We start from the raw sequence: 15,674 nt of genomic DNA on the forward strand, positions 1-15,674 counted from the left end.
CTTTTGGATCCAGCTGTGATCATTTGAACTGCCAGAGAGGGGTTTAGATGGTACCCACCTTATTTAAGGTAATGAAACAAAATGTGTGTGAAGGAATATGTTCAAGAGAGCTGAGGCAGATGCGTATCTTGCTTAGGTATGAATTTTAGATTTATCGTCTTTGTTGCCTTTTAGAGTAGCAATGAAAACTAAATGAAGTGGCAGTGCTGAAGCAGTGTGCTCTTACCTACCATCTCTATTCACCCACCTTTTCAGCTTGGCTCCTCTATTCCTTTTTTTTTCCCCCTTTTTTTTTGTGAGACACTTTAGCACATGTTGAGAACATACGCCAAAATGCTTATTCTTAAAAGCTGCCTTCATTCATCTTGAGCTGTTATTGAGAGCTTTGTCTGCTTCGTAGATAAGTTGCACAATGCTGAATCAATGTCCTCTTGTACTGGAAACCAGACAAACGATTCTGACAGAAACTCTGTTGCATTCCTACAGAGCGAGTGAAGAGATGGCTTACCTCAGGCAGAATACGGGGATCAAAACACCTTCTGCTTCTCAACTGAGGCGGTGATATAAATGTGGCTGCTGATCCTAAACGACAAAAATTAGAAATGTTTGCTTGCTGCAAGCTACTTTGCATGCTTGATAGATATTCCAGTGTTATGGATGACAATTTTTGGAGCATAAGCTACTACATGTATTTCATTAAGATGATTTTCAGGTCGTGTATTTTTTTGGCTCTACGCTTCTTTTAAATCCTCTTTAATATAGTTTTAGCTGTAGCGTAAATGTACTGAACACTCTCCTTGACAGGAGACTTTAGCTTTATAAACCAGATCTGTTGTGTAATTAAAGGAGTTTCTTTGGAAATTGGCTTCATTTCAGTTTTAAATATGTTGTCTAATTTGTTCCGGAAGTAAAGTGAACTTGTTTTTCAGAACTTGTTCATAATTGCTGGTGGTCAGAGCTATAACAAATAGAATTCCTTCCTAATTTAAGCACTTTGTAAATACGTAAACTGAGCTACAGTCTGCACCGGGCATTGACGATACAAAGTGATAGTATCTTTCCTAAGAAAATTGTCTTTTTAAGCACGTAGAAGAACGACCACCAACTCCTTTCTGTTGCTCATACCCAAATGTTGGGAATTATTTGAGCAACAGGTTCTCCAGTAATTTGAGTGCAATACTTCAGTAGATTTGAGAGAGAGAGAAGAGGAGGAAAAAGATACAGAGACACTGTTAGAGGTTGTAAACCACATGTATATTCAGCAAGTAGATGAGATATGAGCTTTGAAACAATAAGCCGCTCTATAATGCACAGACAGTCTTTCAGGCTACCAAGCCCAAGCTCTGAAGTCTCTCTACACATTGATAAAAATGTCTGACTCTGAATGAAATACGTTTATTCTGTCTCATGTAAAGCCCTGTAAGCTACTAAGAAGTGACTGAGCTGCTGACTCAGTCATTGTTCCTGGTTTTTACAACTCCTCCCATTCAGTTAATTAAAAAACCTGTTCCTGAACAGGAAACAAAAGCACTTTTTATACAGAATTGATCTATGTACATTTTCAAGATTTCTGCTCCGTGAATGCGCTTTTTCTTTAGCTTTGTTTACTGCAGCCCAAGTGCCTGCCAGAGGCAGGACTGTGGACATGACTGTCCTTCTTGGGTGGAATATTTCACGACACACCGTCCTACACTCGTGCCAGGGGCCTGTTGAGCATGGGACGGGGTCAGAACCTGAAAGGCACAAAAGGCCGCTCAGCGAGCATGAAAGCAATGAATGGCCCTAAAGTCAGGCCATGGAAATGGGGATACTCACGTGGGAGTAGCAGGAGGAAAAAGATCTGTCAGCAAAAGAGCAGAAAGCAGAAAGGGTGGTGGGTTTGCAATCAAAGAAAGTGTCTTTGCACTGTGGCAGAAACGCTAAGAGCTTGAGTTTTGGCGAGTGTTGACTTCGAAGATTTTGCAAAATAAATAAGTAAAAGCTGTTACTCAGTCAGGCAAAGTTAACGATTAAGCTCAGCAGTTGCTGCTGTTATTTTAGCAAAAGCTTCGACTTGCCAAGAAATAGAACGTGTATGAGTCGTTTGGAAAAAACACTTCCATTAAGTCAAGTTTATTTTTTAAGAGATGGCTACCAAATCCAAAAAGTTGTGTCTGGTCTAGATCCACAAGTCGCTCATGGTTAGAATCTCTGCAATCCAAGTTATGGCCAAAAATATGCATCTGCACATCTTAACTTCCTCCCTGTAATTGCAACTCTCTCCAATTTTTTAATCAACAAAATGAAGTAATACAATTCAGTGAAGGCCTGATACAGAGATTGGGACCTGGTGGTTTCTAAATTGCAAAAAGTTTGCTTTCTTCAATGCAAACAAATTTTTGTCCCCTAAAATGATTAACTCTCTTTCCAAACTCAGTTGTTCATCTGAGAAAGAAGCCTCTTTCATCTTTCAGTTTAAGGTTTCTCTGTTGCCACTGGTGGATGAGTTTTCTTTTTTGTGTGCTGTTTTTTATCTTAACTTTAAATAAATATCATTTACTTGGTAATCACTGGTAATGAGGAGATAAATTAAACTGTTCCCTGTAAGTACAGTCTGTGTTTAAAATACTTTAACTTTCCATCAGTGCCAAATTCTTCTTTACCTTTTTGAACAAATTTAGATACCAAAAGTAGAATAATTTTGTTCAACTGCAGCTGCACTGGTTTCCGGTTCTGAAATATTGCTGCCCTTAGAAGATATTCCAGTCTCTTTCATTGACTCTTCGGTTGCATAAGAAACTAAAGTTCACTCTTTAGCAACCAAAATGGGGAGAGTGAAAGGGAAGAAAGGTTTCTTCCAGTGTGGATTTCCCCTAAGGAGGTGCTCTCTGAAGCGGGAGAAGAATGGAGTTGGGTTTCTGTACTCATTCAGATTATAAATTACAAGTGCACCGTTCCTGGTGGGGGCATCAGCCCAAACGGAACAAATTTATGCTACTGTGTTTTCCTCACAGTAATGACTACAAATAAAAAAATGGTATTTTGCTCCTTCTGCATTACAGACTAAATCTGATGTTCTCACACATTCATAATTTCTACTGAAATTAGCGTTAATAAATTGGCGGAATCTATGGCGTAAAGACAGAAATTTTTGATTCAGCTGTGCTATAAAATCCCAGCACGCTTGGCTAACCTTTAACAGGTATTCTAACATGGCCTGTTTGAACCTGCTTGAACTAGTAATATTAATTTCAAACGTTAACTGGGAGTTTATTCTGTTACTCTCATCTCAACTTTCTTCTGTGCTTTAATTAAATGTTAATCTATTGTAGACATCCCTGTTCTCTTGATGAATGTCTTGGGATGAATGTACACTGATGATTTGGGAGGAGATCACCTAGTTAAGAATAGGTCCAAAGGCAGATTAAGCCTGTGCTGCCTCTTAATTTTAAATGTATGTAATCTCTTTCTCTAAAACGGGAAAATCTGCTTGGGCAGAACAATGTAAGATGCTGTTAAGGTACTTGCACTTAAGTGCAAGTTTTGATCTCCAACTTGCCTTGGCTTATCCAGACTGGGATTATCCACTCCTTAGGGACAGATTTTTAGCCCTGAATCAGTGTTAATGTATAAGTGAAAGCCATGTATTTGCTTAGTAAGACAAGTGATTCAAAGTGCAGTAAGAACTGTAACCATGTACATTTTCACCTTTGTTTCTACATCATTTTCTTTTCCGGTTGTTCATAGAGAGGACGACAGGTTTTGGTAGAGGTTTCTGTTAAGCAAGGGATAAACTGGCTTCACCTTTTATCAAATCATCCTCTCTTCCAGCAGACATTCTCATAAGGATCCTGGATGCCACTCTAGTTGGTTGGAGCCATAAGCTTTTAGTGACACTTGTCATTTTCGTAACTGAGGTCTAAGTGGGCCTTCACTCTGGTACCAAGGGAGCAGTGTCAGTAGTCACATAAGAAAAGCTTTTGTCATCAGGCAGCTGCTGTTAAGCGTAGTCATCGTCTTCACAACACTGTGTCATGCAAGCTCTGGGTTGGTTTAGTTGGGCTTTCTGCAACTTTTCTCTCTTTCTCTTGATGGCTTTTTGTGCTGCGACCTGGATGAGCTCTGTTATTCACCCGGAGAGCATGCCATCTTACTGTTCAATAGGAAACTAGCAACAACGTTTTGTTAATAGTAATTAAGAAAGTCAGACAGAGCAGTAGTCATCAGACTCCTCTGTGTGGTCACTTAAGCGTGTGAACTAACACGCTGCCTGTGGAATATTCTTGGTGTCTGTTGTCAGCACATGGGAAAGGAATAGAATGATGTTAATTACAAGTTAGATCAATGATAACTGAGTGAGTAAGTTAACTCTAGTTAACTTACAGTCCAGACACTCAAACATGTGACCCTGTAAAATGGAACATTTCATTGTGGTAATCTCTTATTTGTGATGATAATAACACATGAAACAAAGGTTAGAGGTTCGGCTTGTTTTCCCTGTCTGTCTTTTTACATCATCTGTAACCTAAAATTCCCTCTCATGCGATATCTGTGAGTTAAATCTGCTTTAAGCTATCATCAGTCACCATTTGAACTGATTTTCCTTTGTTAAGCTGCCAACAGAATCAAATTTTTTTTTTTTTTTGTTATGGTACTTAAAAGTCATAAAAGTAAGATAAGAGAAACGAGAAAACTAGGCTGTGCCATCCTCTTTGCTTTGCCAGCCAGGATTAGAGGTTTTGATTAGCCAGCATTGCGTTGCTGTGTGGGAAACGTGGTTGGATTCCCTGCCTTGATCTCTCCAACGGTGGGTTTGGGTACGCGCAGGCGATGTGTCAGCGTGCTGATGCTCTGCTTCGACACGTCTCGCCAGGTTGTGATGCCTGACTCATTCGCTCTGGGTTGAATGGGTATTTGTACCACAGAGAGGAATAAAAGCGTTTAAGGCCTCAAAATCTTCATAATACTTCCGAGAAGTTGAACTATTCATTCTGAAGGGCTCCTTCCCCATGAAATGTTGCACAATCTCTACTGACTGAATGTGCCTTTGTGTCCTGCCCTCTGCTTTGCAGTGCCATAAGTTTAGCTCCAGTACACTTGATGAATTCTAATTGCATTATGTTTACTTAGATATGTCTCTAGTTCATGTTTCATCTGGTTTTTTAAGGCATTCCCAAAACTCCCAGAAGATTGTGTGTAGGTGGGGACACGGGAGGTCATCTTCTTCACCCCTCTTCCTCCTCTCAAAAAAAAGTACTGACAGGCAGTTCTTAAAAAGCAAAGGCAGTATTTCAAAGTCTGTTTAATAGCTATTTCATGGTGATGATAATATAAGAATCAATCGTAGTTTTTCTAGTTTGTGGCCGAGTCATTTTCCTTTGGAAGCTGTGTACCTAAGACTCTCATGTATTTTCCTGGTGTATTTTCCACCCTTTCATAGTCTTCTGTATGGTTTCAGCAGGCTACAATATGAAAATAAACAAACAATTCTTAAAACTCGGAAAAGCTTCCTTCCTTCTCTGCCTTCCCAAACCATTTATTTTTTTTTATATAGCTCACAGAAGCTCTCGGCGTGGCAGATAAGGGTGAACCTGTACCTTTGGGTCATCTTGCTCTTTCTTTGGCTGAGGGGATGAACTTACCATAGGATTGCATCCATGTTAGTTTGCTGCCAGGTCCCACCCTGAGGTAGAGTCAGTAGCTCCTTCAATGGGGAACCCCGAGGTGACAGAGCAGATTATTAGCTTTCCTGTCCCCTCCTTGGGCAGTAGGGCTGTGAGCCTGTCTGCACTAATTCAGTTGCGGACTACTGTCTGCTCTCGCTGTTGAAAACCGTTCTGTAATTCCATTCATACGTGCAGTTTCTCTCTGCGATGAGTCTTTTCCCCCTGCACTGTCCCTTCTGCAGTGGTGACCCGGCAGCTCAGAGGACCTGAGACTGTGGGCACTCTTCTCTCCTCTGGAGAACTCTGAACTAGGTTTCGAGCCAGCTGGAAGGTGACAAAAGTGAAGCAAGGCATTCATTTCCCACTCATCATTAGTTCAGCACGTCTGTCAAACATTTTCACATTTACTTGGTGCTAGGTCCCCGAAAGAGCTGCAATATTAACTTTTTACACCTTGATTCCAGTTAGTCACGTAATAGATGTATCAAAGATGTGATAGATTCTTTTTTGTTCCTCCTTTTTTCAGGTCTAGCCAGCTACAACCACTGCCATGGCAACACCTCTTCCAACAGCAAAATGCCACATGTAGGTTCTATGTAAAGACGTATTGGTGAATGTCGATTTAAATAAAAAAATGTTTTTTTAAAAAGATTACATGTAGGCTGGAGTGTTAGGATTATGTGTTAATCTGTTATTTTAGAGTCTTTGGTTTGCCTTGTTTAAGGATTAGGTAGGGACGAAATAGCTCTACCATATGATCCAGCTGATGGGGTGACAAGTGAGACCATAAACTGAGATTTCCTTCCATCATCCCCCACTGAGACAAATTTACTTCTGCATCAGGCATTGAGGGCAGTTGTGTACGCTGTCAGCTGAAGATTATACAGGTCCATCTAAGAACCGGGCGTGCTGAAGTGTGCTTTCCAATTCATGCAACTGCATTCTCCCTGATATCTAGCAAGCCACCTCTATGTGCCCTTTGTTATTATGTCTTATTTATGCTTTAGGTTTACGCTCTTCAATTCTGCCCAGTTATATCAAGAATCATTGTTTTGGGGGAGGAAAACAAAGTTATTTCCTATCAGATGGCTGCACAGGAATGCAGCAAAATGTAGACAAAAATTATCTTTTTCCAAAATTATTGTATTCTGGCAGGTAGAGAGCCTTTTCTTTTTGAGTTAGCTCTGCTGTTCTTTGAAATACTTAAAAGCAGTCAGCAGTCAACAAATAATATGAAACACAAACCTCTGCAGTACTCTTGCTACCCTGCTGTGCCGTCTGCGCATTCTTGACAAGCGCTGGGCTTTGCACAGTCTCACATAGAGAGATGTGAGACTTACTAAATAATCAAAGCTGCTGAAAGACAATACAACTCCTGCCTCCTTGGAGAAACATTTACCAGCAAACGCAGTTGAGCCGATGTTTTGGTGACCTTCCGTGTTTCCTACCGATGGCATGCAGTTACTTTTCTTTTCTTTTTTTTTTAACATAATTTCTTTTTTCAGATTTTCTTTTTGGTATGTCAGCATATACATGCTCTCACCCTTTTATATCCATGAAAAGTTGGCTGCTTGTTCAGTCTGTGTACCCTTGCCATAGATAAGGGCTCCCTCGGTCTAGGCACAATACAGACAAAAAAAAATGAGTGTTTCTGTCTTGGAAACGTTCCGAACACTTGGAAATGGCTGGACTAATTGGAGCTGAGCGGCAAGTTGCTGTGAAAAGCAGGGGATTTTATATTACAGAAATAACGTGTATGAGGTGGATTAGAGTTGCGAACGTGTGTAAGCCTGCAAGAACCAAAGCGGTGGAAGCAGCAGAAGCAACCTGAAGGCTGGGACGGAAAAGGCTGGTTAATGACCCTGCTCAAGATGTTGCAGGGCCAGCTTCTGGCAAGAAGGAAGATGGACTGATCTTCCTGCTCCTACTGGGTTTTAATAAATGCCTCCATAAACTGGAGGATAAACCCTGGTTTAGGTCTTTCCCCGCCTTTCTATCCTTCTGCGCTCATTTCCAGCAGTAGTGGATTTACTGTCTTTGCTGTAAGTACCTTCGCAGGGAAATAAGAATTCATAATCTGCAGAGATAATATATATTAGAATGAAACTGTTCCAATACTGTGCCTGCCAGAGGCCAGGCTGAAAGATAAAGAGATATAAAGCTTGCAGTAGTCGTTCATTACACCCTTGCATTTGGCTGGGAAGGAGTAACCACACCTGCTCGGTGGACCGTGTAGGTGTTACAAATCTTTGATCTTTCTGAACCTGCATTGATTTACTAGAGAAACTTTCCATTATTCTTTTCGTGCTAGTAAGAGGGAAATGGGGGTAATTCTATAAAAGTATAGTTTTAGCTTTATATTTTCTTTACTTTTTTTTTTGGTTAAATTCCTAATTAACACAGAGTCAAATTGCCTTGTGATTGTTTAAGGTTACTGGCAGTTTTGTAAAGTCTCCCGATGAAATCGTGCCTCTTGCAAAGTGTAATAAAATTCCACTTTAACTTGCAGTCAAGCCAGACTTATGTCCGTTTAACTCGTATTTCAGCCATGCTGTCTCTTTTATGGCAGCTTGAGTAGAGACCAGGGAGAAACATAATAAGAAATTGTCTCCTTCCTCCTTGTTAGTTAGTTACTTGACATCTGGCTCGAATGTGGATTGCAGGCCCCTCTTCAGCCCTTGTTGCTCTCCTTCCAATAAAAAAGTCTGCCTTTTTCAATGAGGAAATAAATTTAGAAAAACTGTCTATAGAAAACCTCAAGTTATAAACCATCTTTTCCAAAGAAGAGGCGTTTTAACTAACATCCAGCCCTGACAGCTTCCATGCACGGCATACTTCTTGATTTCGTAACAGGGGGAGATTAATGCTGCCCTTCTATTACATGCTTTGGGATCTGTGTGTACTCCTCTGTAGTCAACCTCCTCGTGAACTGCTGCTTATTAGCAGTGGAGGCACAGACGGCTTTGTGTTTGCGCGGCTCAGCTGAAGGAAGGGGAGGATGGCACAGATAGCGACGTAGATGGTTCTGAGCATCTCTTTGTACCGAAGCAACTCCAGCTGATTTTTCTTTTTTTTTTTTTTTTTTTTTTTTCAGAAGCACGTGTAAGCCTGCAATAGGTATCAGACCCTGCTCCCAGTTGCAGAGAGCCTAAAGCGTTTGTTCTGTGCTGAGGCATTTGGGAAGTTTGGGTTGCAGTGGATAACTAGCCCTTTCCTGACGCCAGACTATCTATTGTTAAATACATGACAGTCATAGTAAAATAATATTATGATTCCAAACACAGTAACGAGAGAACCTAGAATTAAAGACCACCATCTCATTCAAAGTGCTGGATGAGTATTTTTCATATAATGTATTATTATGCAATATGTTGTTTTCCTTCCTTGTTCATGTGAATTCATGCCTTGTTACTGTGCCCAACTCAATTCCTGCTCTGAAGTGAGCATTCTCAGTTTGTTTCTGAACTAGCAAAATTTTATCACTTAGTATCTCACAGTTTCAAAAAAACTATGTAGCTTCCGTGCAGTATTGTATTGAACCCTGTGCTGTACATAAGGGGGGATTGTTAAATCAGGAGTAACCTCACTGGATTTTGGATTTGGATCTGTCTGAGGTTGCTGTGATTTGGGGGTATTTTCTTCAGGGAACAAATCAGACCCTTGGATCCCAAATCGGGCAATTAATTAGGGTTGCATCCAGGTGTCTCTGTCAGTTGTCGAAGAGGACAGCAATGCTTCCTGAGGAGGAATTCAGAAGTAAGTAGGAGAGAGCAGCAACAGCTTCAGATCAGCCCATGGAGAACGAACACTGTGTGATGACTTCTGTAAAATTTAAGAACATCTTGCCCTTAGTGACTCTCTGTGAAATACAGTCATTGGCTCTGCTCTAGAGTCGCAGTGTTTCTGTGCTATCAGGTGCTCCTTGGTGTAACTCACAGTCCCTGCTGCTGCCTAGTGTCCTGGCATGTCCTGACCCCATGTGGAATGAGGTCTGACTTCACTCAGTTCCCCCACACACCTGAATTTCCTTTGCAGGGAAGCGGGATGCCTGCAGGGAGAAGGACCTGCAGAGCTGGGGAACGCATCTTCCTCATGGTGTCTGACAGGGAAATCCTGATACCAGGACTTAAATGATCTATATGGCAGACTGGGAATTAAAAAGCACAGTTCTCTCTTCATGTCTCCCTGGCTGCACCTCGGGCTTCAGTCACAACATGCTTTCCAGCTTTGGCTAACTGAGCCAAAGCTTGTTCTCCCTGCTTCTTGTTCCCTGCTTATTGTCCAGATTCCCTGAGCCCAGAGGTGCCAGCTGCCTGCCCCTTCTATTGCTTTGCACCGAAAGGGGCTCAGAGCAGACGGGTTGAGGAATTCAGCTTCAGGACGCTGGCACGTTTCTATTGAGTACTTGACGTGTTTTTCCAAATGCTGAAGAAGAGGTTGCCAGAGTTTTTCGAGATAGAGAGTATGTCTCCAATGAAAGTTTTAGAGAACCTTCAGTAAGCAATTAAACAAATATACAGGGAAGAAAACTTCTGGAGCTACAAAGCCCAAAGATACTTTCCCCTGCTCTGGGCATCCTTGAGCCATGAGTTCCTCCTAGAGGAGCGGAGGAGACTCTGGGGGGTATTGCTAATTGTGCTTAAAGTCCTCCTTACACAGCTGTTGTGGAGGCTCCTGTGCCTCCTGTCTAATCCTGCACGAGGCAGATCTTTGGTGTGACCTGGAGAAGCCATTCCTGTAGTCAACTACATTGCTGTAATTTACTACACAAATGGCTTCTCCAGGTCAGACCAAAGGTCCTGCTGCTTCTACCCCAGTGTTGGTTGGTCTTTGAAGCACTTGAATTGCCTTGGCTGAACTTCAAATAGTAGTGTGTCCTAAAGCAGACAGTAAATTAGGAAAACTCCAAGGCAACTGATTTTTGAAGTGTGGTGAAGTTTATTGAACAGTTGCAAAATACAGTCTCATGGTGGACAGCATCAGCATCTTTAGTTACCTTGCTGATAATACTTCAAAGTTACTGTGGTCATTTTAGAAAGACAGAACGTATGGAAGGCAATAAAAGGAAGCCTTCTGACTTGTAAGTTGATATTTAGGCTTACAACCACTCGAGCATACCGACTAAAAAGTGTGTGCCTCCATCAGCGGGATGCTGTGGTTGGGTGGAGGAGCTCAGCCTCTTGGTCTCGCGCTTCTCTTGGTGTGCATGTGCGTGTACACGTGTGTGCGCACACCTGGCAGGATGGTGGGATGGGTGGTTCTCACGGGGTGTCAGGACTTGCTGAGCTTGCGTTCGTTTCCTCCTCTGCTGCGAGGTGGGCTGAAATCATTCAGTGTGGGTGAATTCTCCTGAACGTGTCACAAAAGTCTCAAGTCTGATGGGATGTAGAGGGGCAGCGGGGCGTTGTGCGCAAAAATGCTGAAGGAATGAGAAAATATTTCTGTAGGTGGCTGACATCCTGATGTACTGGATGAATTTCAATGAAGTTGAGCACAGTTTGGGAACAATAATCCAGTGGCTGCATGCATTGCTAATGTTAAAATATGACTTACAGGAGATGCACTGACCATTGATTTTATGCAGCCTTTTACTCGTTTTCTTGAGTTGTTTCTTACATCGAGTCTTGCTGTGCTATTCTCTTGCTGAGACCAGCCTTTAACTTAGTAGTTAAAGTTTCTAAATTTGGGAAGATCACTGATTTTAAGTCTTAGTCATACCAACAGCAAATACGTCCACCTAAGCTTTTGTTATCGCTGTATTTATAAAAGAAAGCTTTTAAACTTTGTGTTTGTAGCGCACAGAGGTGATTGACTTCCCTGGCAGGTTTGCCCGGGACTTAGTTCTTCCCTTTTACAAGATGTAGAAAATAGCCAAGGTTTTCATGCTGGGGGGAGGTAAAATCAGCAAGAAACACTTCTTTCTAATGCTCTTCTAGAGGCGACCACCTTCAAAAGGGTTTTAAATGTGTATGGTTTAATTTCTTATGTTAGCTAAAGTTCTCAAAGGGCTTAGTTTATGATTAAGGAAAGTTAGGTGCTCTTCCACTCTTAGGGAAGGCTGGGGGGAAAAGGGCTTTAGCCCGGCATTTTTTAATAGCTGTTTGATGATGCTAAAAACAGAAACAAAACCCTTATGTTTATTGTTTTGGGGTTTTGTAGTAATGGCTGTGTTTTCTTTCTGTAAAGCTTTTGATATTAAGGGCCAAAAAATGCTATCTGTACAGATACTGTTACACCAAATTAAGTACACAAACACACATGCCTCCAGAGTTATTTACTATTTCTAGAGAGCATGTGATAAAAGGATCTTTTTTAATTTAACTTCAGCTCCCACACGTTCTTTTTTTTCCGACCTGGTGAGTCTGGGTGTCTCTCACAGCAGGTTCAGGAGACTCTCTGCAATCTTTCGTCTTCTTGTTTGGCTGCTAATAACCGGAAAAATTGACCAAGCGAAATGGTGAAGAAGTTGAGCCAGCAGTTGCCACAGTGACAGTTGTCCAATATAAATATCTTACAACTCTTCTGTTTATCATCTGTTTTCAGGGCAGTTTAAGCTGCTGGAACAAGACCGAGATATTAAGGAGCCAGTGCAGTATTTTAACAGTGTGGAGGAGGTGGCTAAAGCATTTCCTGAACGAGTTTACGTCATGGAGGAAATAACATTCAACGTTAAGGTAGTCCCTGAATAAATATTTATCCCTGTCTAAATGATTAACTGTTACAACCTTTATATACACGGCAAGTGAGCAACGGCACTGTGTGGGAAGTGTGATTTTTGAGACAAATGAGCCTTTAGTCTTCTGCATTCAATGATGGTGCTCTTCGGGATTGTTTTTGCAGTCTTAAATCAACGTGTCCTTCAAGGGCTCTCCTGTCCTATGGCACTTTGGGGAGCAGTCCTGATGATCCATCCAATAATTCATCTAATTAGGATGCTTCTGCCAGATTTTAAACAAATGTTGTTTGTTGCCCCCTTTCCCCTCCCCCTCCATCAGTCTGAATTTTATTCTCTGCTAAGCAGCAGCTGCTCAAATCCCTGTCCAGAAAGACTTATTCTCAGAGAGCACGCAGGGTGAAATGATGGGCTTGCTTGTCTCAAAATTACTGCAGCTAAATAGCATTGTGAATAAAACAAAAAAAAAAAAAGAAAACCAGAACAAAAGACACACTTGTTCTCTGCGTGTGTGTGTTCGTGTGTGTGTGCACGCCTCTTGGGCTCATCAGAGGGTCAGCGATCCCATGAGTGTAAGAGGGCTTGCTGTCACCAAACACACTGCAGGGCAGTGGCATGACACAGTGAAGACAGAACTTGTTCTTCGTTGTCCTACCTATATGTCCTACCTATGTGTGTGACACTACACAAGGTAGGTCAGCTCTGCCAACAGAGCAGAGTGGTCTTTGGGTTCACCTGGGTTGCAACCACTCTGGTTGCTGGACTGGTTCCAGAGCATCCTAGAGCTTGGGATGCAATGGCGCAGATCCACGTCATGTACCCTACAGGGGAAACTGGTTGATCCTGCTGGTGCAAAACCAATATAGAGTTTCCTGGTGCCATGTGTAGTGACATGGGGTTTTTATAACAGCCTTTTAATGGCTTATTTCTCTTTCTCGCACTGCTAGAGTTGAGGGTCACCAGCTAGTCTGCAATTTTTATAGGTGTGAGGCAAGATTGCTGAAGACTGCTGTAAGTGCCAGAGCTCATCAGTTAATTCATTTAGCAACACAGACTCATGCCTTTCAAGACAGTAGGTTATTTCCATTTCTGCTCTCCGTTAACCTAAACCCATAAAACAGAGCCTTTCATGAATGAAGGCTACATGAGAAAGTTGGAACAGTTTTGTATGTTTAGAATGTAGTTGGGCAAATCAAGACAACAAGAAAATTCCATTTCTACCAGGGAATATCAGTATTCCCTTGGCACTGCTAGCCTTATCCAGTGCTGTGCTGTTATTTTTCAGTTGATCAATGACCAAATCAGGAAAGTGGCACAGGAAAATGTGCAGCTTTGATTTTATAGGGAGAAAAATATTTGTCTGCAGGCTTGTTTAAATGTAAAATGTTGTGTCTTGAGTTTAATATGAATGTTCGTGAAACTCTTTGTCATATTTAGCAAACTAAGAATTAAGCAGAGATTACTGTTAGATATCAAATTGATTTAAAAAAGATATTATAGTATACTCCTTAATGTAAATAACAGTAATAATAATCCAGGTTTAACCTAGTTACACAGTTATCTTGGCAGCATTTCTCTTGGCAGTTTTTCCAGTTTCATAGAAGTCTGTTCCAAGGTTATCATCTTCCAAAAAATAAATGAACTTAACAGGATTTATTAAAGTGTTTAATAACCCTTTACATGCAAGAGAATTATGTATGCTAAAATTTTAATACATGGGAGATCCTGTCAAACTGATTAGAGCAAAGGGAGGAAAACTAAGTATGGTTGATTTCTGTCCAATGTGGTGTGCCCCTTTAAATTCAGAAGGTAGCTAATCCGATATAAAAAGAAAAAAAATGCCCACAATATCTGATGAAGCATTTAAGATGAGGAGGAACTGTGGGAATTCTTTCTCGTCTCAAACACTCAGGTCTTTCATGGCTAATTTTTGGAGAAAGAGGCTGTAGAGTTACACCAGACGGTCACTGCGTGGTTTTGTCTGTGCTTATTAAGGTCTGCCTGCGTGTGCGGATATGCCACGGTTATGGTTCGACTTGGTGCGAACCTTCCTCCTCCGTGTAAATCCTTTTGCTGCTGTGACAGAATTTTACAGCTAGTGCTGCTGTTCAGAGAACTGCCTTCGGGCTGTGACGGGCCATGGGATCTTCTCCAAAGAGGGGGGGGATTTACTTTATTTTTACTTTGTGTAAGGTGGGCTGTTAACACGTGCCATCAAGCAGAGCTGGGAGTGGAAGGTGGAGTCACTTTTCACAGAGTAGCAAATAAAAATTTTAGATTAATCCAAATTTTCATAATGGCTAAAACTGCTTCTGGTAATTTCTTTGGACATACGTGTGTGTCAGTACTGCGCTTGTGTACCCAGTCAATTGCCTCAGGTACCTCAGGTGGCCAGCAGCATTTACAGGCACAGCAATTTAGAAACTTCTGGAGATAAGCTATTTCACTCAGTAAAAAGGTATTTAATCTGTTCCTAACTGAAAACTAGAGGCGTTCTGTCTTTTCCTCACTGACCAAATAGGTGATAACCTTTTTTTGGTATTAATATTCAGCACACAATTGCAGAGAATTTTGCTTAGGTAACAGCATTACACTACAAAAATGAGGGTTTTTTTGATTCTCTATGCTAGGAAGAAAAATATTAAGGAAGTGGAGCTACCCCAGGGCCTAGCTTTTTGTTGGTTTTTTTTTGCTGAACCAAGAGCAGTAGGTTTCTGCAGTCGGATGCTCTGGTCCCATACAGATGACAGTCTGCACAAATACCCAGGAAGCTATTTGCATTAAGACTCAGAAACAAAACCAGGAACAGAAACCCCACAAAAAGTTCCCTTAAAAAACAACAATTTTATCTGAAAGATTGAGCATTGGACGAGCCATGAATTCCTGCACTCTAAAAAACAGCCCACTTAATGTTGCACAACCCTTCAGATCTTCCGGGATGTCATTTTTGTCGTGAAGATATCACTCTGTCGCCCTGGAGAGGCTGTGAAGCTGTTTGCCAAGCCTTTCCAGGGTGGAAAGGTGGGTTAGTTAATTAGCCCTATAAGGATTCTTTTCTTTCTTATCAAAGACATTGTTTGGCTGGTGTGAGCTTTTGATACCTGATTTATTTTTTTTTTTATTTAACATAATCCTCTGTTCACAGTGGTTTAACTCTGTTGGCCCATACAGCGTGCATTTTGGCAGAAATAAATCTATTGTGAAAACTTTTCTCTTTTCTCCCTTCCCTTCCCCTTCCCCTTCCCCTTCCCCTTCCCCTTCCCACAAATGTTAGTGCAGTACAGTGGAGCAAAATTGATCTCCTGATTTCCTTGCAGTTCTGCTTGCAGTTCTGTTGGCTCTGGTAAACTTTCCGT

General features: G+C 41.5%; 1 protein-coding gene across 6 annotated transcripts in view; it reads left to right on the plus strand.

Moving 5' to 3' along the window:
* Positions 1-15,674, plus strand: part of GAREM1 (GRB2 associated regulator of MAPK1 subtype 1) — a 105,683-nt gene that overhangs the window by 67,421 nt on the left and 22,588 nt on the right. For 5 of the 6 annotated variants that reach the window (XM_054193562.1, XM_054193566.1, XM_054193563.1 and 2 more), the window contains one exon: positions 12,189-12,319. The exons of the other annotated variant lie outside the window; for it this stretch is intronic. In XM_054193562.1, the coding sequence (XP_054049537.1) occupies positions 12,189-12,319 (131 nt within the window). The remainder of the gene's footprint in view (positions 1-12,188; positions 12,320-15,674) is intronic. 6 annotated transcript variants of the gene reach the window in all.

This window comes from Rissa tridactyla, chromosome 2 (assembly GCF_028500815.1).
Source record: "Rissa tridactyla isolate bRisTri1 chromosome 2, bRisTri1.patW.cur.20221130, whole genome shotgun sequence".
Taxonomy (NCBI): Eukaryota; Metazoa; Chordata; class Aves; order Charadriiformes; family Laridae; genus Rissa; species Rissa tridactyla.